The following is a 27,594-nucleotide window of genomic DNA, read 5'->3' as shown; positions in this document are numbered from 1 at the left end:
TCCCTCAGATACTTTGTAACATGTTTTGGCATGCCCTCTCATATACAATGTATCCAGCATGTCCCCTTATACAACGTTATACTTATACAATGTTATACTTCCACACTACATAGTGAATAATTTTGTAGCATTTAAAGCAAAAAGGAACAATTAGATCATAGTCTGACTGTATATTGCAGGCCATTATATTTCACCCAGTTTCCCTTCTGTTGAGCCCAATAGCTTGTTTGACCAAAGTGTAATTTGTGTTTTGACAAAAGCATATCTCCCAGAAATGCATCCAGTCTTGATCTGAAGACATGAGGAGATGGAGAAACCACCACTTCTCTTAGTAGTTTGTTCCAATGGGCTATCACCCTCACTCAGACATGAAAGTAATATAAAATTCTTACTGGTACGGGGTCGCAGAGCGGGCTCCTGGAAGGGGCAGGGCCTCAGGTGGAAGGGGCGGGGTTTGGGGGGTCAGCCTCCCCAAGCCAGTCCAGTCACGCTGGCCTCCTGGGGTTACGGCGGCGATTTTAAAAGGGCCCGGGGCTCTAGGCTGAAGGTACCATGGCAGCCACTGGAGCCCCAGGCCCTTTTAAATTGCTGGCCCCGAGGCAGCTGCCCCTTTTGCCCACCTGCTCCCAGTTGGAGGCCCGGGGGGCAAAAGGGGCAATGATGTTAAAGCGCTGCGTCAGCTACCGGCCCACTTTCACCCCTGCCCTCACTGTTAATATGTGCCTAACTTCTGATTTGAATTTGTCTAGTTTCAGTTTCCAGCCATTGATTCTTGTTGTGCCTTTTTCTGCTAGATTAAAAAGCCCTTTAGTACCTGTTATTTTCTCCCTGTGAAGGTATTTGTACGCTGTTATCAAGTCATCTCTGTTTTCAGTAAGGAAGGGTTTTCCATTCAAAACCTTTAAAAATAGTTTGTAGCCTTCTGAGAAATTAAGCTTTTTGGCTGAAATCATAACAATATAGATATTCTTATGCCAGCGGTGATTTTTATATGTATAAATGTTTTATTTTTCTCAGTTTTTGAGTTGAGTGGAGAAAATGGTTTTTTTAAAGAAAATTAACTTTGTGCCTAAGTCACTGAAAGAGAAGTGAAAACTTCAGATGTGGAATATGACCAAGCCTCTGTGAATACTGTTGCCCATGCTAAACTTAAGTAAAACAAATATTTGAGTATGCACAATCCATAACTCCTTGTTTTTTGTAGAGAGGAAATGGAACATTGTTCAATCGAAAAACCTGGAAAAAACAAAAGCAATTAAATGAGGGGGGAGGGGAAGCCTCCAAACTTTGCTAAAGTAACTGTAAGGTTGAACATTTAAATACACAACTCAGGAAGTTCCAAAAGTAGAATTAGGGCCATGTAAATGTGGTCTTTTTAGAGATTTCTTTGCAGAATCAGGATTTGAACTTGTTTTAATTGCAGCTTATAACTTGTCTGACATTCCAAATGTTTGTAATGTAACTAACAGAGCTATCAGTGTTAAAAATTAAGACCACAATCCTACAACTTACTCCATGCAATGGATCCTTGTGCCAGATTCACAGTTCAAAATTAATGCCAAAGGAATATATGTGCGATGTTGTGAGGCCTAGTTCAGCAAAGGCCTAATCACTGAACTGACAAATAAAATTCTTCAGAGGAGCCATGCCTCAGTTTGCTGTTACTGATGTCTTCTTTAAAATGTTACTTACAGAATATTTTTCTAATGATAGGTGTCTTTTATGAAGTGTCTTATGTCCTGTTTTTTTTGGTCCTAACCGTGTGTTTATTTGCTATGGCAAATAAAGCAATTTAAAAATAACTTTTAAGCTGTTAAATAAACTCTCCTGTTTTAGAGAGACCACTGATTTTTTTTTTTTACTATACACCTCTACCCCAATATAACACGGTCCGCGGGAGCCAAAAATTTTTTACCGTGTTATATGTGAAACAGCGTTATATAGAACTTGCTTTGGCCCCCCTGCTCCTTGTCCCCTGACCGCCCTCTCCAGAGACCCCAACCCCCTGTTCCCTGACTGCCCCGACCCCTATCCACTCCCCTGACAGGCACTCACCGGAAGCAGAGCAGCCCAGCTCCAGCCTGCTCCACTCCGCCAGCTCCCAGCCGTGGTGCTCCACTTCCTACTGCTGGTGAGTGCAGGGAGGTTGGGGAAAGGACACCCCGCACACTCACCGGTGGCAGGAAGCAGAGCGCCGTGGCTGGGAGCTGGTGGAGTGGAGTGAGCTGGGGCTGGGCTGCTCCGCTTCTGCCACTGCTGGTGAGTGCGGGGTGGGGGGGGAAATTCCTTTTCCCCCAAGCCCCCTCCCCTGAGCAACATGGCTGGGGTGAGGGAAGCGGAGCGGGCTGCTCACGGCCCCCCACCAATCACCCAGCCACTCTGGGCCTGTGGGGCCCCCAAAAGTGGCCCCCCATAGCTCCTGCCTCCCAGACCCAGGAGAGAAAGGGCCTGCTTTACCGTGTTGTATGCGAACCCATGTTATGTTGGGTCACATTATATCGGGGTAGAGCTGTATAAACTTCATTGCTTTAGCTAGACTCATAGACTTCAAGGTCAGAAGGGACCATCTTGATCATCTAGTCCAGTGGTTCTCAAACTGGGAGTCAGGACTCATTGGGGGTCGCAAGGTTATTACATGGGGGGTTGCGAGCTGTCAGCCTCCACCCCAAACCCCGCTTTGCATCCAGTATTTATAATGGTGTTAAATATATGAAAAAGTGTTTTTAAGTAAAAAGGGGACTCACTCAGAGGCTTGCTCTGTGAAATGGGTCACCAGTACAAAAGTTTGAGAGCCACTGATCTAGTCTGACCTCCTGCACGTTACAGGCCACAGAACCTCACCCGCTCCTGTAATAGACCCTAACCTCTGGCTGAGTTACTGAAGTCTTCAAATCATGGTTAAAGACTAAGTTAAGAGAATTCACCATTTACACTTGTTTAAACCTGCAAGTGCACTGTGCTGCAGAGGAAGGTGAAACTAGTTAGTTTTAAAACTGAAAGTTGTGTAAGATTGGGAGGAAGGGGAGAGATGGAGAGGATCTGATTAAAGGAAATTTGATTATGCAGAGACAATTTAACTATATCAGAATTTGATTTGCCAGCTAGTTTAATGTTCACAAGAGAGCTGATTTGAAAAAGGCTAACAAAATGTTTTAATTGTAATGTGCTGATTTGGCAAAATCAAGATGTTTTGCAGAGACAGTTTGATTTTACCAAAGCTCCAGTGGAATCCAGGCAGGTTTCCAGTGGAACTCTGCTTGATTTCCTGCCAGCTCATCTTTCCTAGGTCTGTGGACTACCCTGAGGCCAAGGGACTCCAGGGCTTCTAGAGTCTGCATCTCTGGAGCAGCCTTGGAGTCAGGGAACCCAGGGCTTCCAGGGGTTGTAGCTCTGGAACAACCCACCATGCAGATTGCCCCATTGATGAGATTCAATTCCCTTGAAGAGAATTTTGAAATTTGTGTTCCTAATCAGAACAAAACCAAACGTCAAAATATTGCAGCAAAATGCGATTACCTTTCCTCAGCCAGCTCTAATAAGCCGTGTGAATCAGATGCTTGACCTATTTAAATAGTTTTTCTAGGCACTTTCATTTCACCATGGAACAACTAAAATAAGTGTTCCACTCTAGTCAGCTAAATCTGTCTGTTAAAGTTGTATTTAGTACATAAGAACTGTCATGCTGGGTCAGACCAAAGGTCCATCAAGCCCAGTATCCTGTCCTCTGACAGTGGCCAATGGCAGATGCCCCAACGGGAATGAAGAGATGGTTATCAAGTGATCCATGCCCTGTCACTCAATCCCAGCTTCTGGCAAACAGAAGCTAGGGACACCATTCCTGCCCTTCCTGGCTAATAGCCATTGATGGACCTATCTTCCATGAATCTATCTAGCTCCCTTTTGAACCCCGTTATAGTATGGCCTTCACAACACCGTCTGGCAAGGAGTTCCACAAGTGGACAGTGCGTTGCTTGAAAAAATACTTTCTTGTGTTTGTTTTAAACCTGCTGCTAATTTCATTTGGTGGCTGTAAGGGACGGCGGAAGACTTTGTTATGGCCTAGCTAGGGAACTTCCGCTTTCTCGGAGCAGACCCGTCACTGTAGGACATGGATAACCAGCTATAACTGGCTTTAGGCCGGTTCTGTCTGCCCTGTATGGCCCTTTGCCAGTTTGCGGAAAGCCCCTTTAGGAAAGTACCTAATTTTATATTCATGAGCTGTTTGTGTGTACTGCTTATTATGGCTTGCTAGTCACTCCTTCTTTGGACTCCGTCCAAGGCAGCGCTCCGGTGCGCTGGGTTCCCCGCCTCCATGACAGCAACGCTTGGAGTCCCCATTGTGGGTGTGTCACTTACCTTCAATAAAGCCAATAACTTGTTGCTTTGCTGCGTGTGGGCCTCGTTCTTTCGGAGCACTCCTGATAGGCCTGCGGCCTAGCACAGAACAGTGGCCCTTTGTTCTTGTATTATAAGGAGTAAATAACACTTCCTTATTTACTTTCTCTATACCATTCATGATTTTATAGACCTCTATCATATCCCCCCTTAGTCATCTCTTTTCCAAGCAGAAAAGTCCCAATCTTATTAATTTCTCCTCATATGGAAACTGTTCTATACCCCTAATAATTTTTGTTGCCCTCTTCTGAACCTTTTCCAATTCCAGTATATATTTTTTGAGATGGGGTGACCACATCTGCATGCAGTATTCAAGCTGAGGGCGTACCATGGATTTATATAGAGGCAACAAGATATTTTCTATCTTATTATCTATCCCTTTCTTGATGATTCCCAACATTCTGTTTGCTTTTTTGACTGCCGCTGCACATTGAGTGGGTGATTTCAGAGAACTATCCACAATGATTCCAAGATCTTTTTCTTGAGTGGTAACAGCTAATTTAGACCCTATCATGTATGTATAGTTAGGATTATGTTTTTCCATGTGCATTACTTTGCATTTATCAACATTAAATTTCATCTGCCATTTTGTTGCCCAGTCACCCAGTTTTGTGAGATTCTTTTGGAGGTCTTCGCAGTCTGCCTGGGACTTAACTATCTTGGTAGTTTTGTATCATTCCATATTGTATTATTCCATAGTTGCCAGTGCTGTTAGTTTTGTAATGCTCTTGTCAAGGTGAACATCTGCATTTGTGACTTTCTGGAAAAATTGTTGCTATGCCTACTGTAGCTGTTTATAAATTTACTTATCCCAGGATACTAACAGTTATTATGGATGATTGGATTCTGACCACAGTCAAAAAATTACTTTCACCTTTTAATGGATGTTTTGCAAGAACTGTCACTTGCTTTCTTTCATTTCTAACTAAATATTTGTCCCTGCCACAAGATGAAATTGGTATTTGTCTCCTAGTAACAAAGTTTTTTGGTATCTCCATTTTTTTTTTCTTTGTGGGGATCTGGGATTTGTATTGCATAGTACTGATTCAGGCATCTGTGCAGTACCTTTATAGATAATCACTCAGTAGTGCCAAAATAGCTGGCAGCTTACGTTGGAACTGCACCTACTCTCAATGCTGGGAAAAATGGCAAGTGTGATGGCACACTAACTTTAGAGGTTTTTCAATGTTTATAATCCGCTGATCCCTAGGATAGTGCTGGGGATACTTCATGGTAGAACGAGTCACATTACTGATAACAGAACAACTTTTCCTCTAGTTTAAGTAGGTCTTTAGGGCTTTCTTTTTAAAAGGTCATTTGCACTTTGGCACTCTGCTTTTTCAGCTGAGTTTGAGAGATTTCTAATTCTGATGGTCTATAGGCTCAACATGCTGCTGGGTTAATCTTGTGCCTATATTATTTCTCGTACACATATATTCAGTACTCCTGGGGGAATTCTGTATCAAAAATTAAATTCTGCTCACAATGTTTTAAAATTCTGCATGTTTTATTTGTCAAAATAACACAATATAATCACTCTGGTTTCAATTATTTCGGTAATTTATTTAAACTACAATACAATGGATGGAGAATGAGTGGGGAGCATTGCAGGAAATCCCCAACCCCCCTTGCCTAATAGTAATGTGGCTAGGTTTGACCCTTTATTCTAGTTATTAATCAACAAATACATGCAGCCATATGCTCAGTGTTACATCACAGGCAACTGAAGAGCAAGTGAGGGCTGGGGAATCAAACTCACAATTTATATTGGCTACTGACCATCTCCAGAAAGGTCAGTAGCAAACTGTTCAATAGAGCACATTTTGATGGGAAATTTTCCAGTCAAAAAATTTAGACCAGATCTAATCACGAAAGCACCATAAGCATTTATAGGGCCATACTGTCCATTACACCCCTCTGGCAATGTGAAGGAGCTTTAAAACTTTAACACCTGTTTTATACTCCTGGAGGAATTAACAAAAGCAATGGGAACAATTCACTAAGCACGCAGGCTGCTACATTCTGCTCTGCCTGAGGGGATAGAGCCTATTCCATGCCTACCGCCTCAGAAACACCCTGAAGCCCTGCCCCTCCATGCTGAGCATGCTGCAATAGCAAGCAAGAAGGACAGTGTCTGTCTATCTGTGTCTCTCGCACGACTGCCCAGCGCCCTCCTGTCCCTCTCCCCTCCCCCCCGCCCTGTGGTGACTTACCTCTCTACTAGCTGCTCCAGGCGCCCAAGCCACCCTGCCTGTGCTTCCGGTGAGGGTCACATGATCACTCTTGCAGCTTCCCTTTGCTTTCCTTTCAGAAATAATTTTTCTGCAGGAAAGCAAAGAAATCTGCGGACAACATGAACTCTGCATACGCGCAGTGATGCAGAATTTCCCCAGGAGTGATTCAGATTTCTAATTTGTTTTATTGGTTAGTAGTTAATGTTAGAAGAATGTCTCCCTTTGCTTATCTTCAACAAGAATTCTAAGTATTAGAACTTTCTGTAGACTTTGATGGATCTGTTAGCATCTTATTGTCAAATACAGCAAGATATTTTCTTGTGGATTTGTTGAAGAAGCTGGAGACACCTTTGAAACAAATCTTTTAAAATTGTTCTGAGACACATTATTCCATTGGATGACTGTCAGAAGGACACTGAAAAAGGGTATTTATTGAGAGCAAAAGGTATTAGGAAATAAAATGTGTTACTTCTTTCTACTTATATTGGATAGTATCTCATATAAGTCTTGTACTGTAAGTCAAAACAGTCTGTCCAGTTTTTCTGTAACTGATTAATTTATGGTGGTTTCAGTTAAACTTACATCAATTTAGGGAAAGTTTCATATGCAAGGAAGTCTACAGAATGCAGCTTTGTCTAAATCATCTAAGAAACGTTATCACTGTATTTTTACCCAGGTTGTCATCCATTAAATTGCAAAGTGTTCCTTAAGTTCTTTTTTTATTTAAATTCTGTATTTGAGATAGTGTTAAGTGTGATGAGAGTAAAAGTTATTTGTTACAGGAGTATACCCTTCCCTTCACTTCAAATAACTCCAAAAAGAAAAGGAGTACTTGTGGCACCTTAGAGACTAACATTTATTTGAGCATAAGCTTTCGTGAGTGAGCTGTAGCTCATGAAAGCTTATGCTCAAATTAGTTAGTCTCTCTAAGGTGCCACAAGTACTCCTTTTCTTTTTGCGGATACAAACTAACACGGCTGCTACTCTGAAACCTTTAAATAATTTGTATTTTTTTGGGGGAAGGCATTATGTGCTTTATAAATTACATAATTACCTATGGATATGGAAATACAGACCAACCAAGGGGCAAAAGCTCCTGTGTTGAAGGGGCAATATTAAAAAAGAGAAAGGGGTTCTTAATAGGTTGGGTAAAAGATACTGCAGTCAGTTGATAAAATTTTCATAATCAAGCTCTGGTAGAGATACCAACATATATTTTTTTGTTCATTTCTTTATTCTGATATTTGTTTTTTAACAAAGTAGTGTTCTTCTACACCTCATCAACCCCAAATTTAGATTAGTTCCAGGTTACAGTCACTTTCCAGACTTAGGGCTTTCGATTAATGGCAGTTAACTCATGCGATTAACTCAAAAAATTAACTATGATTTAAAAAATTAATTGTGATTAATTGCACTTTTAAACAATAGAATACCAATTGAAATTTATTAAATTTTTTGGATGTTTTTCTACGTTTTCAAATATATTGATTTCTACTACAACACAGAATAAAAAGTGTACAGTGCTCACTTTATATTATTTTTATCACAAATATTTGCACTGTAAAAATAATAAACAAAAGGAATAGTATTTTTCAATTCACCTCATACAAGTACTGTAGTGCAATCTCTTTATCATGAAAGTGTAACTTAGAATTATAGAATCCTAGAGTATCAGGGTTGGAAGGGACCTCAGGAGGTCATCTAGTCCAACCCCCAGCTCAAAGCAGGACCAATGCCCAACTAAATTATCCCAGCCAGGGCTTTGTCAAGCCTCACATTAAAAACTTCCAAGGAAGAAGATTCCACCACCTCCTTAGGTAATGCATTCCAGTGCTTCACCATCCTCCTAGTGAAATTTTTTTTCCTAATATCCAACCTAAACCTCCCCCACTGTAACTTCAGACCATTACTCCTTGTTCTGTCATCTGCTACCGGGGAGAACTGTCTAGATCCATCCTCTTTGGAACCCCCTTTCAGGTAGTTGAAAGCAGCTATCAAATCCCCCCTCATTCTTCTCTTCCGCAGACTAAACAATCCCAGTTCCCTCAGGCTCTCCTCATAAGTCATGTTTTCCAGTCCCCTAATTATTTTTGTTGCCCTCCACTGGACGTTTTTCAATTTTTCCACATCCTTCTTGTAGTGTGGGGCCCAAAACTGGACACAGTACTCCAAATGAGGCCTCACAATGTCGAATAGAGGGGAGTGATCGCGTCCCTCGATCTGCTGGCAATGCCTCTACTTATACATCCCAAAATGCCATTGGCCTTCTTGGCAACAAGGGCACACTGTTGACTCCTATCCAGCTTCTCATCCACTGTAACCCCTAGGTCCTTTTCTGCAGAACTGCTGCCGAGCCATTCGGTCCCTAGTCTGTAGCGGTGCATGGGATTCTTCCGTACTAAGTGCAGGACTCTGCACTTGTCCTTGCTGAACCTCTTCAGATTTCTTTTGGCCCAATCCTCTAATTTGTCTAGGGCCCTCTGTTCCCTACCCTCCAGCGTATCTACCTCTCCTCCCAGTTTAGTGTTATTTGCAAACTTGCTGAGGGTGCAATTCACGCCATCCTCCAGATCCTTAATGAAGATATTGAACAAAACCGGCCTCAGGACCGATCCTTGGGGCACTCCCCTTGATACCAGCTGCCAACTAGACATGGAGCCATTGATCACTACCCGTTGAGCCTGACTATCTAGCCAGCTTTCTATCCACCTTATAGTCCATTCATCCAGCCCATACTTCTTTAACTTGCTGGCAAGAATACTGTGGGAGACCGTGTCAAAAGCTTTGCTAAAGTCAAGGAGCAACACGTCCACTGCTTTCCCCTCATCCACAGAGCCAGTTATCTTGTCACAGAAGGCAATTAGATTAGTCAGGCATGACTTGCCCTTGGTGAATCCATGCTGACTGTTCCTGATCATTTTCCTCTCCTCTAAGTGCTTCAGAATTGATTCCTTGAGGACCTGCTGCCTGATTTTTCCAGGGACTGAGGTGAGGCTGACTGGCCTGTAGTTCCCCGGATCCTCCTTCTTCCCTTTTTTAAAGATGGGCACTACATTAGCCTTTTTCCAGTCGTCCGGGACCTTCCCTGATCGCCATGAGCTTTCAAAGATAATGGTCAATGGCTCTGCAATCACATCCGCCAACTCCTTTAGCACTCTCGGATGCAGTGCATCCGGCCCCATGGACTTTTGCTTGTCCAGCTTTTCTAAATATTCCCAAACCACTTCTTTCTCCACAGAGGGCTGGTCACCTCCCCCCCATGCTGTGCTGCTCAGTGCAGCAGTCTGGGAGCTGATCTTGTTCATGAAGACAGAGGCAAAAAAAGCATTGAGTACATTAGCTTTTTCCACATCCTCTGTCGCTAGGTTGCCTCCCTCGTTCAGTAAGGGGCCCACACTTCCCTTGACTTTCTTCTTGTTGCTAACATACCTGAAGAAACCCTTCTTGTTACTTTTAACCTCTCTTGCTAGCTGCAACTCCAAGTGTGATTCGGCCTTCCTGATTTCACTCCTGCATGCCCGAGCAATATTTTTATACTCCTTCGTGGTCGTTTGTCCAATTTTCCACTTCTTGTAAGCTTCTTTTTTGTGTTTAAGATCAGCAAGGATTTCACTGTGGAGCCAAGCTGGTCACCTGCCATATTTACTATTCTTTCTACACATCAGGATGATTTGTCCCTGTAACCTCAATAAGGATTCTTTAAAATACAGCCAGCACTCCTGGCCTCCTTTTTCCCCTCATGTTGTTCTCCCAGGGGATTCTGCCCATCAGTTCCTGAGGGAATCAAAGTCCTGCTTTTCTGAAGTCCAGGGTCCGTATTCTGCTGCTCTTTCTTCCTTGTGTCAGGATCCTGAACTCGACCATCTCATGGTCACTGCCTCTCAGGTTCCCTTACAAATGCAGATTTTTTTTTTGTTACATAACTACACTCAAAAACAAAACAATGTAAAATTTAGTTCCTGCAATTCCATTCAGTCCTACTTCTTGTTCAACCAATTGCTAAGACAAACAAGTTTGTTTACATTTACGGGAGTGTCGTAAATATAAAGGGAAGGGTAAACCCCTTTGAAATCCCTCCTGGCCAGGGGAAAGCTCCTCTCACCTGTAAAGGGTTAAATAGCTAAAGGTAACCTCGCTGGCACCTAACCAAAATGACCAATGAGGAGACAAGATACTTTCAAAAGCTGGGAGGAGGGAGAGAAACAAAGGGTCTGTGTGTCTGTCTGTAGTCTGTCTATATTCTGTCTTGGCTAGGGATAGACCAGGAATGGAGTCTTAGAACTTTTAGTAAGTAATCTAGTTAGGTACATGTTAGCCATTTAAAAAAATCATAATCTGAGAAAAGAACTGTGCTGAATAGAATAACTATTTCTGTCTGTGTGTCTTTTTTGTAACTTAAGGTTTTGCCTCGAGGGGTTCTCTATGTTTTGAATCTAATTACCCTGTAAGGTATCTACCATCCTGATTTTACAGGGGGGATTTCTTTATTTCTATTTACTTCTATTTTTATTAAAAGTCTTCTTGTAAGAAAACTGAATGCTTTTTCATTGTTCTCAGATCCATGCTAATGGGCATGTTGATCTCCGTGATATCTTTTAATGCAATATGGAAAAACGTGGATACTTTCCTTGGGCCTGATAGAAAGCCCACTGAAGTAAGATTCTTTTCATTTACTTCAATGACATTTGGATCAGACCCAGAAGGCAACATGGCAGACAGCAAAAAAATCTGAGGCATTGCATATAAGACCCAATGACCAAAACAGAGAGATTGAGGAGAAACATAGGGCTTTTGTTACATTAGAAAAGTCAACACCAAGTAGAACTTGCTGTGCAGAAAAGAGAATACATAATTCATGACTTACTATTAGGGCCAGATCTGCCACCGTATCTCACATAGAGTAATACAGTACTCCACATTGTCCCATTGAAGAAAATTGGACAAACTGTGGTGTAAGATACTTCTTAGTGCAAGTGTGGCAGGGTCTAGTGTTCCTTTGATCAGGTGTCCTCTTTCCCCTGTGAATTTAAGTTGGCTCTATTTATCCCTGGCGAGGTAGGGGAATTTTGTGGCCAGAACAATTCCTAATCCTCTCTCCCTCTCTTTGGATTTATATTGCCACTCATCATAAAATGTGAGTGCTTTCTGTTCTAAAATTGACAGAAGTAGTGAAAGCACAGGATGAATACGAGGTGTGACCTATTTTGGACAATTACTTTTGTTTAAATCTCAAACAAATACAGTGTTACCCAGGGCAAAATTATTATAGACTCTTAGTTTATAAACTCTTGTTCTAATTTGTGGAAAAATGTTTTAGGAGCATGATCTTTTTGTTTTCTATTTTTCCTTAGTTATTTGAGCTGTTAGGCCCTGAGGGCTTTGAACTCATAGAGAAACTCCTACAGAATAGGACTATGATTGTGGAGAGATCTCTGTCCTGGCCAAATGATTACAAGCTGCAGTCTCTACAAGGTAAGAAACTGTTGAAATCTTTTCAAAATCAATAGAAGTCAGAGTTTTTGTTTTAAACTGTCTGATTAGATAAATCAAACAAGTTTTCTTTATCCCATTAAAAAGTTTTCACTATATGAATATATTGAAGAAGGGAGCATGCTTTGCTTGCCTCTAATTTTGAATTAAAAAAATAGTCTCTTTCGTTTTACTCTCTAGTGCTCATTTTTTACCATAGACATTGTGTTGGTCCTTCTTCACCAGATTGTCATTCAGCTGAGTCGATGTTTGGTTATTCTTCTTGTTGCTTTCACCGCATGCTCCTATTGCTCAAATACAAGTCACAGGAGAGTAGTACCTTTGCATTATAGCCACCATTCAAAAGAATGATGTGTGAAGAAAGGTCAAGGTGGCATACAGGGATTTGTTTTTATAAAGTACATTGCCTTGCATTATAAATAATTAATTTTAAATCAGTGTTATAAAGTAAAGAAAAAATGTCTGAGCACTCAGGAAAGGCAATAATCCAGGCTATGATACTGACTCCACCCAAACTTTCATGGGACAATTATGGTAGAAATGGCAGAAAAGCAAGAGACTGAGCCAGCCGGCTCCTGTAGAAGTTGCCCAACTGTACGGAGGTTCCAAGCCGCCACCTTACTTATCTTCCTTCAGCTCCTTCCTCACCTTTCACCTCTATTGCAAGGAGTACAGAAAATTGCTATCTGGTAAAGGCTAAGCAGCTGACATGCTTTGATTGCGGCTACTAATTGGCTAAGAACTGTGCACAGTGCTATGCTGTCCTAAAACATCTGATTGTTTTTGTTACCCTGTTTTCCCCCATCTTCCCACTTGTTTCTCACCCTCATGTCATATCTTTTTTTTAAATTGGAAACTATATAGAATGGAAACATTCATTTTGTATATGCCCACACGGTATACAGTAGAATGGGGGCCTAACCTGCTTGAGGCCTTCAGGTCCCCCGGCAATATAAAGTTAATGACTGTGCTGCTCAGTTGAGAACCCACCTAGTGATCTGCTGGTTAAAGACTTGGGAGCAGGAAAAGATATCTCAGCTGAAAAAAAGTAGAGCAATCTGCCAAGACATCAATGGTTTTTCCAATTCCCTGAAGGCATTATCAACAGCACAGACAGTGGAGACACTACTAACTGTCCTGCAGAACCTACATGTAGCAGCTCTCTCAGGCCACCAGGAGAAGCTGATGGTTAGATTGGTGAGAGAGAAGCTGCTTATGCCTGGGCTTCTTGCACACTACCTATATCAGTTCACTTGTTACCGAGTCAGTTACAACAGTCGGAAGCAGTACTTGTTTGACTGTACTGCAGATTATATTAATAAATGTGTGCCCAAAGTGTCCATCCAGAGATCCCAGTATGCCAGGAGTTGCCAAGAAATTTAAACTGAAGGATTTGGCAAGATGACCAGTTGGAGAAGGTGTTTTCACTCCTCTTTTTAGAATGGGAAACCCATGAATAGGATCATTACAATTAACTTAACCAGCGGTAAATTGCTTGTGGTTTCAGTTTTACAAATCCTAAATAGAAAGTTTTGCTAGCCTGTAAAACTTATGGCTGACAGTAGTAGACTGCAGAGCGGTGGTAGTTAGAGAAGAGTGGATTTATGTCACAATGTATGACAGCCTTGTGGAGTTGGTAACCCATGTGGACTCTCAAATGGTCAGGGGATACTGTGTTTTTCCTCAGTGTTCAATCTTTAGGTTGCGTGTTAGATTAAAGCCTGAGTGTGTAGAAAATATTTTTGTGCCAGTTAATTTAATTGTCTCCCAATACACTAATCGCAAATATGAAGGAATTTTTTGGCAATAGGGTGGGCGGCACATAGGGAATGTGTGCACAGCCTGTGGCAGCAAGCCTCTCAGTCTGGGTTGAGTGACTCGGGCTTGCGGGACTTGCCCTATTGCACTAAAAATAGCTGTGTAGATTTTGCAGCTCAGGCTGGAGATCAGGCTCTGAAGTTTAGGGAGGTGAGTGGGTTCTGAGCCCAAGATCCAGCCTGACCCTTAACTTCAATATGCTGTCTACACAGCTATTTTTAGCATGGTAGCGCAAGTCCTGGGAGCCTGAGTCGTCAACCTGAGCTGGGAGAAGGCATCTGCAGACTGGACCTTCTAGATCTTCCCAGAAAAAAGAATGGCAATAGGTGGAACATGTGAGAAGGGCCCATAAGGGTGGTCTACAGTTTTTCAATGTTAATATTAAATAACAGAATTTTAAACATTGTTTGGTGCAGAGAGCCACTCTGGATAAATATGGCATCACAGTCATGTTTGGAAACAAATTTTTTTTCCGTCTGCAGTATCCATTAGAATTCCTTTCTCTGCTTCTGAAACACAGCTATGCGTAGTATGAATACAGTTTATGGCAATGGAACGTGACAGTGAAGAGTGGGCTGTTCTGGGTTTTGCAAATGCATCGTGGGAATTTGTCTCAGATGAATTCCTAGTCCCGCCCCCAGTTTACCAAAATGCGTTTTTCAAAGGTTGGCCTTAGTTTTATATTTGCAGAATTTAAAATTTGAGGAGTCAGTTGTAAGTTGGAAAAATTGTTGAAAGCAAATATGAGATATGAGGAATTGTAATTGTATTTAATAATTTCAGACCTAATTTACCTAAAATCATTTTCCTTTTGAAAGTTACATTTTAAATGAAAACAACTCTAGCAGAACATTGATTAAAAAATGTATACCACTGTATTAAAAAAGCAACCATCAAAGAAACTAAATCCAATCTGTAGATCACTAAACACCTAACATGGATAGATTTTTTCCAGTCCAGGCATACCTAATATTTCCTGTTGATTAAATCTGTTGATGCCAAAATATTTCTTTACAGAAGAATAACCGTGTTAAATCAAGATGAGTCTATATTTTAACTGTACGTGTCTGATGTTTCTGTCAGAGTGGCATAGTCAATATTGCACTGGACTGTGACCTAGAACAGTGGTTTCCAACCTTTTCTCTGCCATGGCACGCCTTGAGACCTTGAATTATTTTGAGGCACAACACCATATTGTCTCTAAATGAACTCATGAATATTCACGAGCCAATCCAGAACAAGGCTGGCAGATTTAAAATCAAAACAACCATAACAGCTAACGTTAGATCACAATCTGTCTTTTTTGTGCCAGAATTAACATTTTCAACGGTGGAAACTAACTAACAAACATTAAAACTCAGCCTGTTTTCTTCCAGAGTTCTTATACTCACTGGAGAAAGTGACATCCAGCCCCCACCTTCCCAGTTCAACCCCACCCCTGACCTCTACTTCTCCTCCTGGGGTTCTTCCCTTCTCCCAACCCTGGGGGACTGCAGCGGAATACCCACTTCCCTTCCAGGCTGTGTGGGAGTGGTGGCTCCAGAGGCTCATGCATAATATTTGAAAGAGGCCTTGTCCCGGAGAGCAAAAGTACAGAATGCAATCTGGCGCCGACACTAATTCAAATACAAGGCAAAGGTTTTTTTGTTCTCATTCTCACATGTAGTTTTTCAAAATATTCTACAGCACGCCTGTTCAGGCCTGATGGCACACAGGTTGGGAAGTACTGAACTAGGAGACCTGGGTTCTATTCCTGACTCTGCCATTAACCAGCTGCTTGACTTTGGCCACGTCACATTACCTTTCTTGGATCAGTTTCCCTATTTGTTAAATGGGGATAATAATACTGACCTAATTTATATAAAAAAAAAATCTATAAAAATAAATAATAAATAAAAAATTTATGGTTTTATAGATTGTGGCCAACATTTCCAAACCTGGGTGTCTAAAGTTAAGCTCTTAAACTGATATTTACGCATCTAAATAAAACGGTCTGAATGTTTTTCAGAAGTGGTGAGCACTTGCAAATTTTACTGAAGTCCATGTAAACTGCAGGTGTTTTGGCAGCTTTCATTTACAGCAGGGCCAACGTTTTCAAAAGTGAGGGCCTACAGTTAGGAACCCAAGGCTATATTTAAGAGTTTAAATAGGTAGGTTGATTTTTCAAAAGTAATGACTGCTTAACAGCCTCTGTTCTCTTGAAAGAGAGCTATTAATCTATCTATTCTACAGTCTTTGAAATCAGGTAATTTTTTTAGGTGCTTAAATGTAGACTTAGGAACCTGAATTGTAGGCTCTCACTTTGAAAATAATAGCCCTCATGCCTAAATATTTATTCAGAAGTCTAACTGTAGGCACCTAGATTTGAAAACTCTGGCCTGCTTGTATCATAAAATAAGTTCCAGACTTCTATGCTAGGAACATCACCAGTTTTCTACCTACCGCTGGTCTGTATAACCTAATAGCTATGTTGGAAGAATCACCATTTTCCTTAGTGTATATATGTGAACTATGTAAGACTACTTTAAGTATCCCTCCCTTTGACTATACACAGCTAGCTGCCTCCTTTCTAATGTGATGTAAGTGGAGTATTTGAGCATGTTTTAGAGTAAAATGTCTGATATGATGTATTTGCACAGCACCAACATGTGCATGGTGCTTTATAGATAAGTCAAGTAACAGGCTCTGCCCTGAGGATTTCAGTCTGAATTAAACTTAATACAGTGAGAGATGGCAATAGATACAGGAAGGATGAGGATTACAACAGTAAGAGTTTGAGAAGTGATTAATATAATGTGTGTATCTTGACAGTTTCTGTTTAATGAATCATAACATCAGACTTATCTAATACAGATATTGAGAGAAGTTGGGGCTTAGTCTTTTGGATATCAGTGTAGGTGGAAGGTATATGCTGCAAAACTTTTACCCCATCAGAATTTAACTCCTGGGTTTAGTTGTTGAAGCTGAATAATCTTCTGCAGAGCCAGAATAACCCAACCCCCATGCTCGGAGACACAGACTGCTTAGGGAAATAATACATTGTGTTGGGTCTGTAACCAGTAGAACATCTATTATGCAGTGCAGCTACATTGGCTGGTACATTGGGAAGAGGCAGACAAAGGCGCCAACCAGTTTCCACTCCGATCTGCCCACTTCAGGCATTGGGTTGTGGGGGAGGAGTTGTTAGAAATTTTGAGGATCTTGCTTACTCTGATGGCATGGATATATGTCTTAGGGTAACAAGGGAGTAATTTTCAACCCTGTACACCCATTCACCATCATGCTAGGTGTTTCACAATTTGGCCCCAAGTGCTGTTGAATGAAGAATTATGTAGTTGAAGACATGAAGTGAAGCATAATATTTTCCTAATGATAATGTTTAAATTGTTTTCTCTCTGGGGCATGGGCTGTCTTTTTCATTGTGTTTTGAAAGAACCTAGCACATTTGCAAACTAAATAATGCTAAACAATTTTAAGCATTAGTAATCTGTCACAACTTGTGTTATATTTTCAAAAAAATTAACGCCTTTTTAAAATCATTTAGAAAAATAAGTCAGTCTCTAATGTTCACAGAGAGCCATATCTGTTTCCGTGTTGCAGAACAGTGTAAAAAACTCGTAGGGGACAACACTAAACCCAATTATGGTTGTCAAGTCACAATTCAGTCTGAACAAGAAAAGCTGTTAATGAAACAATATCGTCGGGAGGAAAAACGAATTGCCAGACGAGAAAAACGAGCTGGGGAAGATGGAGAAAGTTTTGGAGAAGGACTAATGTCCTTTGATCCCAAGGAGCTGCGGATGCAAAGGTAATAAATGCCAAAAGTTGAAAAATGCTTGTGCTGTAATTGCAACTTTAATGTATCATAATCACTTATTTTCTTTTAGTTCACCTTTGGCGATTAGATGATTCTCACTTCAAGTCACGCCTTATTACAAGTCTAGAATTTTTTTTATATGAAAACCTTATTTTCTGGGATAAGAAAGCAGTCATCTGCTTAATTAGAATCTTCTTGGTCTCACCCACATGGGTTAGAGATGTAGATTAGGGAGATAAGCCATCTTCCTTGAGTGCTGTGTACACACCACTAGCTTAAGATTTATGAAGTCTGTACCAAATGTTTCAAAACTCCTTCTCCCCCATCCCCCAGATTAATGGGTATTGTTTCCCATGTTGTCATGTAAAAGTGGAGTCGGGGGGAGGGAAGGCAAGCAAAAAAAGGCATTGCCTTTGGTATTGAGAAAAACAGCAGTTGGTGTTTTAAATATGGAGAATCCTAAATTTTGGTGCACATTATGTACCTGGGAGTGAGAAGAACAAAAACATCAATAAGAACATTCTGTTACTATGATATTAACATACTGTGTTTGTTTGTTTGGTTTTTTTTGGGCAAGGTAGGCCTATGATTGGCAGAATTACTTCAGTTATTTTTCTCCTTACAGAGAACAATCACTTCTGAATGCTCGAAGTGTGCCGGTCCTAAGCAGGCAGAGAGAGATGAACTTTGAAAAAATTCATTATCCACATGTTTATGATTCCCAGGCTGAAGCTATGAGAACATCAGCATTCATTGGGGGTGCAAAGGTATACCTTTGCTATATGACCTTTTCTCAACAATGCATTTATCCTAGTAAATAATATGCAGCTGGGTTTCTTTTGTTACGTCAGATGTTTTACTGCTAATTGAAGCACTGTACCAAATTTTGCTTCTGCAAATGGTTGAGTATTTTCAAATACTTTATTTTTACTTAGATAATAATCTTCCTCCTGATGGGTTCGTTTTCACTTCCATGGAGACTTACGTCTTTACGTATTTTTTTTTTCTTCCTTAGTTGAATTGATTCTTAAAAAACGTACACTTCCTGAAAATCCAGGCTTTTAATAATTTCCTCTCCTTAAATTTAATTAGACCTATCATTTTTAACAGGAAACAAGTATTGTCTAATTCATCTCAGTTTTATGAACCAACCTCTGGATAGTAAAATGCTTGTGGTTTTTTCCCCCCATTTTTGATTCTGTTGCCACCTGTACAAGTAATAAACATATAGAGATTTTTCTAACTTCAAGTTCAGTCACGTTAGTTGTTAACTATGTATATGGGAGGACAAGAGATAAATCATTGGTCACTCAATTCATTATTTCTAGCATATTTTAATGCCATTTTTTCTTTCTCCCAGTAACTTTTTTTTTTTCAAATTGTTACAGATGCTTCTACCGGAGGCGATCCAGAGAGAAAACAACAAAATGTATGAAGAAGTAAAGATCCCCCATAGTGAACCAATGCCTGTTGGCACTGAGGAAAAAATAGTTTATATCAAAGACTTAGATGAGGTGAGTAAACCACTTGAAAAGGTAATTAAATGATAGTTTTCTTATTTTTTATAATTACTTGTTTGAAGATATGTTAATACTGAATTTTGCAATGATCTGTGATCCTTTTAAAGTTTTATTTAATAGGTTGTATTTAAATGTTAATATTACAAGGAAGTACTACTCGTGAAAGCACAGGACTGAGTCAGTAATTTAGAGCTGTCATTCCATGCTAAAAAAAGCAACAAAACTACTGAATCAGGAGTACAATATAGTTGGTTACTGATTCAATTAAAATGTGGCTGTCACTTGTAGTGTCAATGGTAACATTAACAATGCTCCTGATTGGATTAAAGTCCTATTGAAATGTCCACTCACAGTTCTATGTGACTGTGAGTAAATCACTTAGCTTCTCTTTGCATCAGTATCCATGTTAGTTTAAAAAAATATTTAATTGAATCACAAGGATGTTGTGAGATGTTCCTCATAAACAGTGGAAGACTGTTCTGGAATCTCAGTGACAATACCTTCAGAATTCAAACTAACTATGAAAACAACAAGGATTCCGCTGGCACCTTAAAGACCAACAGATTTATTTGGGCATAAGCTTTCGTGGGTAAAAAAAACACTTCTTCAGATGCAGACATTATATACCGACACAGGAAGAGAAGGGAGTTATCTCATAAGTGGAGAACCAGTGTCCACAGGGCCAATTTGATCAGGATGGATGTAGTCCACTCCCAATAACTGAGGAGGTGGTGTCAATTCCAGGAGAGGCAAAACTGCTTTTGTAGTGAGTCAGCCACTCCCAGTCCCTATTCAAGCCCAAATTAATGGTGTTAAATTTGCAAATGAATTTTAGTTCTGCAGTTTCTCTTTGAAATCTGTTTCTGCAGTTTTTTTTGTTCAAGTATAGCTACTTTTAAATCTGTTATAGAATGTCCAGGAAGATTGAAGGGTTCTTGTCATAAATATAAAGGGAAGGGTAAACCCCTTTGAAATCCCTCCTGGCCAGGGGAAAGCTCCTCTCACCTGTAAAGGGTTAAGAAGCTAAAGGTAACCTCGCTGGCACCTGACCAAAATGACCAATGAGGAGACAAGATACTTTCAAAAGCTGGGAGGAGGGAGAGAAACAAAGGATCTGTGTCTGTATGTATGCTGGTTTCTGCCAGGGATAGACCAGGAATGGAGCCTTAGAACTTTTAGTAAGTAATCTAGCTAGGTATGTGTTAGATTATGATTTCTTTAAATGGCTGAGAAAAGAATTGTGCTGAATAGAATAACTATTTCTGTCTGTGTATCTTTTTTGTAACTTAAGGTTTTGCCTAGAGGGGTTCTCTATGTTTTTGAATCTAATTACCCTGTAAGATATCTACTATCCTGATTTTACAGGGGGGATTTCTTTATTTCTATTTACTTCTATTTTTTATAAAAAGTCTTCTTGTAAAAAACTGAATGCTTTTTCATTGTTCTCAGATCCAAGGGTTTGGGTCTGTGGTCACCTATGCAAATTGGTGAGGCTTTTTATCCAAACCTTGTCCAGGAAGTGGGGTGCAAGGTTTTGGGAAGTATTTTGGGGGGAAGGACGCGTCCAAACAGCTCTTCCCCAGTAACCAGTATTAGTTTGGTGGTGGTAGCGGCCAGTCCAAGGATAACGGGTGTAATATTTTGTACCTTGGGGAAGTTTTGACCTAAGCTGGTAAAGATAAGCTTAGGAGGTTTTTCATGCAGGTCCCCACATCTGTACCCTAGAGTTCAGAGTGGCGGAGGAACCTTGACAGTTCTCCTACTGGCTTTTGTATGTTACTATTCCTGATGTCCAATTTCTGTCCATTTATTCTTTTACGTAGGGACTGTCCGGTTTGGCCAATGTACATGGCAGAGGGGCATTGCTGGTACATGGTGGCATATATAACATTAGTAGACATGCTGGTGAATGAGCCCCTGATGGTGTGGCTGATGTGGCTGGGTCCTCTGGTGGTGTCGCTAGAGTAGATATGGGGACAGAGTAGGCAATAAGGTTTGCTACAGGGATTGGTTCCTGGGTTAGTGTTTCTGTGGTGTGATGTGTAGTTGCTGGTGAGTATTTGCTTCAGGTTGGGGGGCTGTCTGTAAGCGAAGACTGGCCTGCCTCCCAAGGTCTGTGAGAGTGAGGGATCATCTTCCAGGTTAGGTTGTAGTTCATTGATAATGTGAAAATATAACTGAAAAGATCTTCTTTGTTAATAGGATGCCAAAAAGTTGACCTTTCTGTATTATCAATTGGTAGAGTATATACAGTATTGGAAAAGTTACTGAAGTGGCATATTGTATATATCCTTTGGAAATAAAGTACTACAGTTTTTGAAAAGGATAACAAAATTGAGCTAATGGAACATGCAGCTTTATGCCCACTGCTAGCTGAGGGAATGGTGAATTATGTTAAACATAGTGTGAGGACCAAAAAAATGCCACCATGGCGAAACAACGAAGTAAAAGAAGTGGTTAGAGGCAAAAAGGCATCCTTAAATCCTATCGAGGAAAATAGAAAGAATCATAAACTCTGGAAAGTCAAGTGTAAAAGTATGATTAGGCAGACCAAAAAAGAATTTGAAGAGAAACTAGCTGAAGACTCAAACTAATCACAATTTTTTTTTAAGTACATCAGAAGCAGAAAGCCTGCCAAACAATCAGTGAGGCCACTGAAGATAAGGCCATTGCAGAGAAGCTAAATTAATTCTCTGCATCAGTCTTAACTGTAGAGGCTGTGAGGGAGATTCGCACACTTGAGACATTCTTTTTAGGTGACAAATCTGAAGAACTGTCCCAGAGTGAGATACTGATAGAGGAGGTTTTGGAACAAATTTATAAATGAAACAGTAATAGGTCACCAGGACCAGATGGTATTCATCTAAGAGTTCGGAAGGAACTCAGCTATGGAATTGCAGAACTACTGAGTGTGATATGTAAATTGTCACTTAAATCAGCTTTTGTACCAGATGATTGGATGATAGTTAATGTGTCCCCAACTTTTAAGAAGGCTCCAGAAGTGATGATGGCAGTTACAGGTTGGTAAGCATAACTTCAGTACCAGGCCAATTAGTTGAAACTATAGTAAAGAACAGAATTATCAGAGACCGAGATGAACATGATTTATTGGAGAAGAGTCACATGGCTTTTGTAAAGGAAAATCTTGCCTCACCAGTCTATTAGAATTCTTTGAGTGGGTCAACAAGTATGTGGACAAGAGTGATCCAGTGGCTATAGTGTACTTTCAGAAAGCTTTTGACAAGATCCCTTACCAAAGGCTCCTAAGCAATGTAAGCAGTCATGCAATAAGAGGGAAGGTCCTCTGATGGATCAGGAACAAGTTAAAAGACAGAAAACAAAGGGGTCGGAATTAAATGGTCAGTTTTCAGAATGGAGAGAGGTAAATAGTGGTGTTCCCCAAGAGTCTGTACTGGGACCAGTGCTGTTCAACATATTCAAAAATAATCTGGAAAAAGGGGTGAACAGTGAGGTGGCAAAATTTGCAGATGATACAAAACTACTTAAGATAGTTAAGTCCAAAGCGGATTGTGAAGAGTCACCATGAGATCTCTCAAAACTGGGTGACTCGGCAACAAAATGGCAGATGAAATTCACTGTTGATAAGTGCAAAGTAATGCACATTGTAAAATGTAATTCCCAACTATACATAAAAATTGATAGATTCTAAATTCGCTGTTACCATTCAAGAAAAATATCTTGAAGTCATTGTGGGTAATTTCTGGCTGTAAAAAGAAAGGTAACAAGGAGAAACACCTAAGTAAACCAAGTATATCTACTTCTCTGAATCCTAGTGCTGATAAATCTCATAAACCTGAGGCAAAGGGAGAGAAAATGATCTTGAGTGCGAATTTAGAAACGGTCCGATTTGTCTCTTGGCAGGAAAGAAATTGTTTTAGGGCACACCCCAGTGTAACAGATGTGGGACCCCCCCTACCCCCCCCCCCCAAAAAAAAAGTGCATCATCCCTCTCAATGGACAAACACGTCAAAGTATGTATTGGAAAAGTGGGATATTGTGGCCTTTTGGCTTTTCCTGTTTTTTAAATTGTTCTAGGTTGTACTTTTAATGTTTTGTAAATACATTTACCTATTCCATGATCTATCTTAAAGTATATTTCAAATCAAATTCATTAAATATGTAGCATTTAAATCTGCCACAATGCATACAGAACACTGCCATCTGATAATGGATGGAGAGGTTGTGAGTGATTAGTTTGCTGTTTATGTATTGTGCATGCAGCTATCTCTGCTAAAACATCCAGTTAATGTTAACTCCATCCTCCCTCCTCTCACTCAACTGTTTTATGTTGTCTCTTTAGACTGTCGCTTAATATATATGTGTACAATGGCTAGATCCCTGTCCTAGTAAGCCTGCTAGGTATTACAATAATAGATGATAACCTAGACAAGAGGAATTCTTGAGTGTTATTTTTGAGGCACAAGTACTTTAGCTTGAGAAAAAATTCTTTAACCAATCTTATTCTAGGACTAAAAGTGTATGTCCGAAATGGTATAAAGGGGCAAATACTCACACCCTTACTCAGTAGAATATGGGGCTTCTCACAGAGTGAGGTGCTGTTTAACTAGATGAAGGGTCATGAAAAATCTGCTAAAAGTTGGCAAGCAATGCAATGAAAACTTGATAAAGGGGGATGACTGTTCACAAATTACTCGAATGCTTTTGAAGTTGGACCCTAGAGGATTTTTTTTTTAAAACCTATTATAAAACTGGTTGTAGTTAAAAAGCTTTGTTTGATACGTTTTGGAATAAATGAGAGAGCATGTATGTGGAAACTTAAATTAGTTTCTTTCTTTATATATAAGGTAGAACTTTAATGTATACTTGAAAATACAAGTTCCCTAAAGATACGCACCTATTAAAAGGAAAAATTAAATGCTCTGAAATATTTGCATAATTGAATAATTTCAGGGCTCATTTATTTTAAATGTGTTATATGTTTTGAAATCCGGAAACAGTTTTCATTAGATAGTTAATTCTAGTTGAGCTCATTTATCTGAAATATTATGAACGTCTCTCAGAATTTTAGAACTTCTATTGGAGAATTACAAATTTGCAGAAAGGGTTTAGCTTTGTGCTTTGGATAAGATTTTTCACTGGAGAAAGTTTTATGCTGAATACTGATATTAAAAATGTCACATTTTATGGCTGCAGTAGCTCAATTTTTCTCTCCATTTATGCTGTCAGCCACTTGAAAAATATGGCAGTAGGTAGTATCAGCCAAGATTACAAAATAATATGGTGAGATTCTAATTTTAGCTGGCTTCTCTTGTAAAGAGGTTGTGTGTGTGTATGCATGCAAGAGTTTAAGATATTCCTGAAATGTTCTGAGTAAGAACACTAGATTAATTCTCTTCTCCTCTTAACCCTCAGAACAGAGGTGGGCAAACTGCAGCCCACAGGCCACATTCGGCCCGCAGGACCATCCTGTCCCTGAGCTCCTGGCCAGGGAGGCTAGTCCCCAGCCCCTCCCCAGCTCTTCTCTTCCCCCCCATGCCCCGCTGCAGCAACGCTGCCAGCGCTCTGGGTGGCGGGGCTCTGTGCTCATGCAGGGCAGCGTGGCAGCATGTCTGGCTCCGGCCGGGCGGCACAGCTGCCAGACATGCCGCTCTGAGTGGCATGGTAAGGGGGCAGGGGCCGAGGAGTTGGATATGGGGCAGGAGGTTCTGGGGAAGGGGAAGCCGTCAGGGGACAGGGAGCAGGGGGTGGTTGGATGGGGGTGAGGTTCGAGGTGGGGGTGGTCAGGGGATGGGGAACAGGGGGTCGTTGGATAGGGCAGAGTTTCTGGTGGGGGGACATAGGGGATGGGGTCCCAGGGGGCGGTTGGGGGGGGTCCTGGGAGGGGGCAGTCGGGGCAAGGAGTGGGGGGGGTTGTATGGGTGGCGGGTTCTGAGGGGGGCAGGCAGGGGCTGGGAAGTGGGAGGGGTCAGATAGGGGGCAGGGGCCAGGCTGTTTGGGGAGGCACAACCTTCCCTACCCGGCCCTCCGTACAGTTTTGCACCCCAGTGTGGCCCTTGGGCCAAAATATTTGCCCACCCCTGCTTTAGAAGATAACTGTACAATCTTTCCATGGTATACATTGGAGGAAAACCAAAAAAAATTCAAGACTTGCTATCTTCAAGTGTACGTGTGGTTTTCACTCATTATGGTGAATGAGTACTGCTCCTATTGAAGCGAATAGCAAAACTCCATTTATCTCAATTGTGCAGGATCAGTCTTTCTCTGTGTGTGTGTGTGTGTGTATTTGATTTTTATTTATTTAAGGAAAAACTCTCTTTTAAGATCACTATCATTTGTTACAGTAGTAATATACAAAATTCAGGACTTTCTATTTTCAAGCACATATACATGAATACCACTCATTTTTTTAATATATAAAATAGAAAGTCCTGGATTTAGTTTATTACTACTGTGATAAACTGTAGTGATCTTAATAAAGTTTTTCCTTAAATAAATAAAAATCAAATTTTAAATAACAAAACCAAACTAAAACACCTTTCTGTAGGGAAAAAAATGTTTTCACTTTTCCATATTCTCCTAGCAACCATTCAGAATATTCAAATTTACTTTTATTATTTTTTAACCTCTGAATTAGCTATAGTTTTAAGGGGAGATTATCTCTGGTTAAAGGGATAAGAAAGGAAGAAGTTGGCTAGAAGAACACACAGACATAGGCAGTCTATCATACTGTAAATACTAGAAATGTTATGCCCAAATCCCAAAGAGATCATTCAGTTAAGTATGGTTTTTACAGCCTTTATATTTCTCAATTTTCCCTGAAATATAGCATGTAAGAAAACTGAGCTTTGGCAGTTGCGTGGCCAGTCAGGAAAGGTCTGACAAGATCTCTGTTTTTGGATAAGGGAAGGGGAAGTTAGATCTTTTACATATATTTCTGGGACAGTTCACTCTGGGACCATGTCTCTGTGTCTAACTACCTTTTAAATATACTAGCTTGGGCCTTAGGTCTGTGGAAATAAAGTTAATTTTTCCTGACTTAATTACCAGTGATCTACAAAGATCTACAAAACCCAGAATGTTATCCATATCTTGGCTGGGAGACGCCAATTCCAATCCAGTCAATGAGCAAACTTTTGTTTGCCCCAAGTTCCATGATCTTTGAGTTATTGATTTGGTGTGCTTGCCTGGTGTGAAAAGACTGAAATTTATGTGCTGATGTGGGAAATTTGCAGTTGAATTTACTACTGAGCTTCCGTTATAATCTTCTGTAAGCGACTCCTTTCTACAATGGTAGCGACAGAGGAGTTGGAACTTGATGATCAGCACTGCTGCAACCAGACATGGTGGATTACTGGATGAAGTTTAAGATGTTGGAGTTAACCTATAAAGTCTAAATGGGCTGGGACTGGCCTGCCAGAGGCATCACCACGCTCCCTATGCTGCACTACTACAGCTGAGCTGGATCTCCTTGTAAAATAATGCCTGCCTGCCTGCCAGCCACCCAGAGTGTTCTCTGTGAGCTCTCTAGGACTCTGGAATGTGCTTTCTGTAGCCTTAGACTGGAATTGCCTGAATTTGGTGACCTGGGTGGCACGCTACAGAAGAAATCTGTTTGATAGGATTTTTGGTTAGGGCCCCAAAGAGGTTACAAAGAGGCTGTGTCTGTCTTACAAATAGATAAGACAGACACAGCAGAATGTACAGTGTGCTGGCAGCAAACATTATGTTAGTTCCACAGTTTTATTTGATCATTTTGACTATAGGATAAACTAAACAGAAAAAAGGGAGGAGTGGAGTGAAACTGGAATGAGGAGACTGAGGAAAAGGGAGGGAGAGGGTTGTAGCAATGGCCAATCGGCACAGAGCAGAGAAAGTCCAGCCAAAACTGTAGAAAGTTCTCTGAATGATTGAAGGTCCTTGCTCTTGTTGCTGGCACCCAGTGCCAGAGGCGAACAACGGGGGTGGGGGTTCGTTACCCGGTGTGCTTCACTCAATAATCACAACGGGGTGGAGAAAAGTTTATTTGCAGCTGCAAACAAGGTACAGGGAGAATAGAATCTCAAATCCTGCACATCAGAGCAGGTCATTACACACACTTTTATATTCCTTAATGCTACTGCACTACACATCAGCCAATTAAAACTTTGCACAAGTACTCTGCCTTCCTTATATGGGTTACAACAATATTTATTTCCTGCAACCTCTAACAAGCATTCCTAGCAACTTAAACAACCAGCACGTTCTGTCTGGCCTTGTAGCTGTCTCTCCTGTTATCTTTACCTTGGCGTCAGCAAACCTTACACTGTAAGGCATTATCTACAACTGCAACATTGTTTTA

General features: G+C 40.7%; 1 protein-coding gene across 9 annotated transcripts in view; it reads left to right on the top strand.

Annotated features, from left to right (window-relative positions):
- ASCC3 (activating signal cointegrator 1 complex subunit 3) overlaps positions 1–27,594 on the top strand; it is a 508,597-nt gene that overhangs the window by 64,587 nt on the left and 416,416 nt on the right. For all 9 annotated transcript variants that reach the window (XM_073336867.1, XM_073336864.1, XM_073336863.1 and 6 more), the window contains 4 exons: positions 11,981–12,101; positions 17,538–17,745; positions 18,380–18,521; positions 19,143–19,268. In XM_073336867.1, the coding sequence (XP_073192968.1) occupies positions 12,044–12,101; positions 17,538–17,745; positions 18,380–18,521; positions 19,143–19,268 (534 nt within the window). In that variant the 5' untranslated portion in view covers positions 11,981–12,043. The remainder of the gene's footprint in view (positions 1–11,980; positions 12,102–17,537; positions 17,746–18,379; positions 18,522–19,142; positions 19,269–27,594) is intronic.

This window comes from Lepidochelys kempii, chromosome 3 (assembly GCF_965140265.1).
Source record: "Lepidochelys kempii isolate rLepKem1 chromosome 3, rLepKem1.hap2, whole genome shotgun sequence".
In the NCBI taxonomy this organism is placed as follows: domain Eukaryota; kingdom Metazoa; phylum Chordata; order Testudines; family Cheloniidae; genus Lepidochelys; species Lepidochelys kempii.
This window is presented reverse-complemented; position numbering and strand designations above follow the sequence as displayed.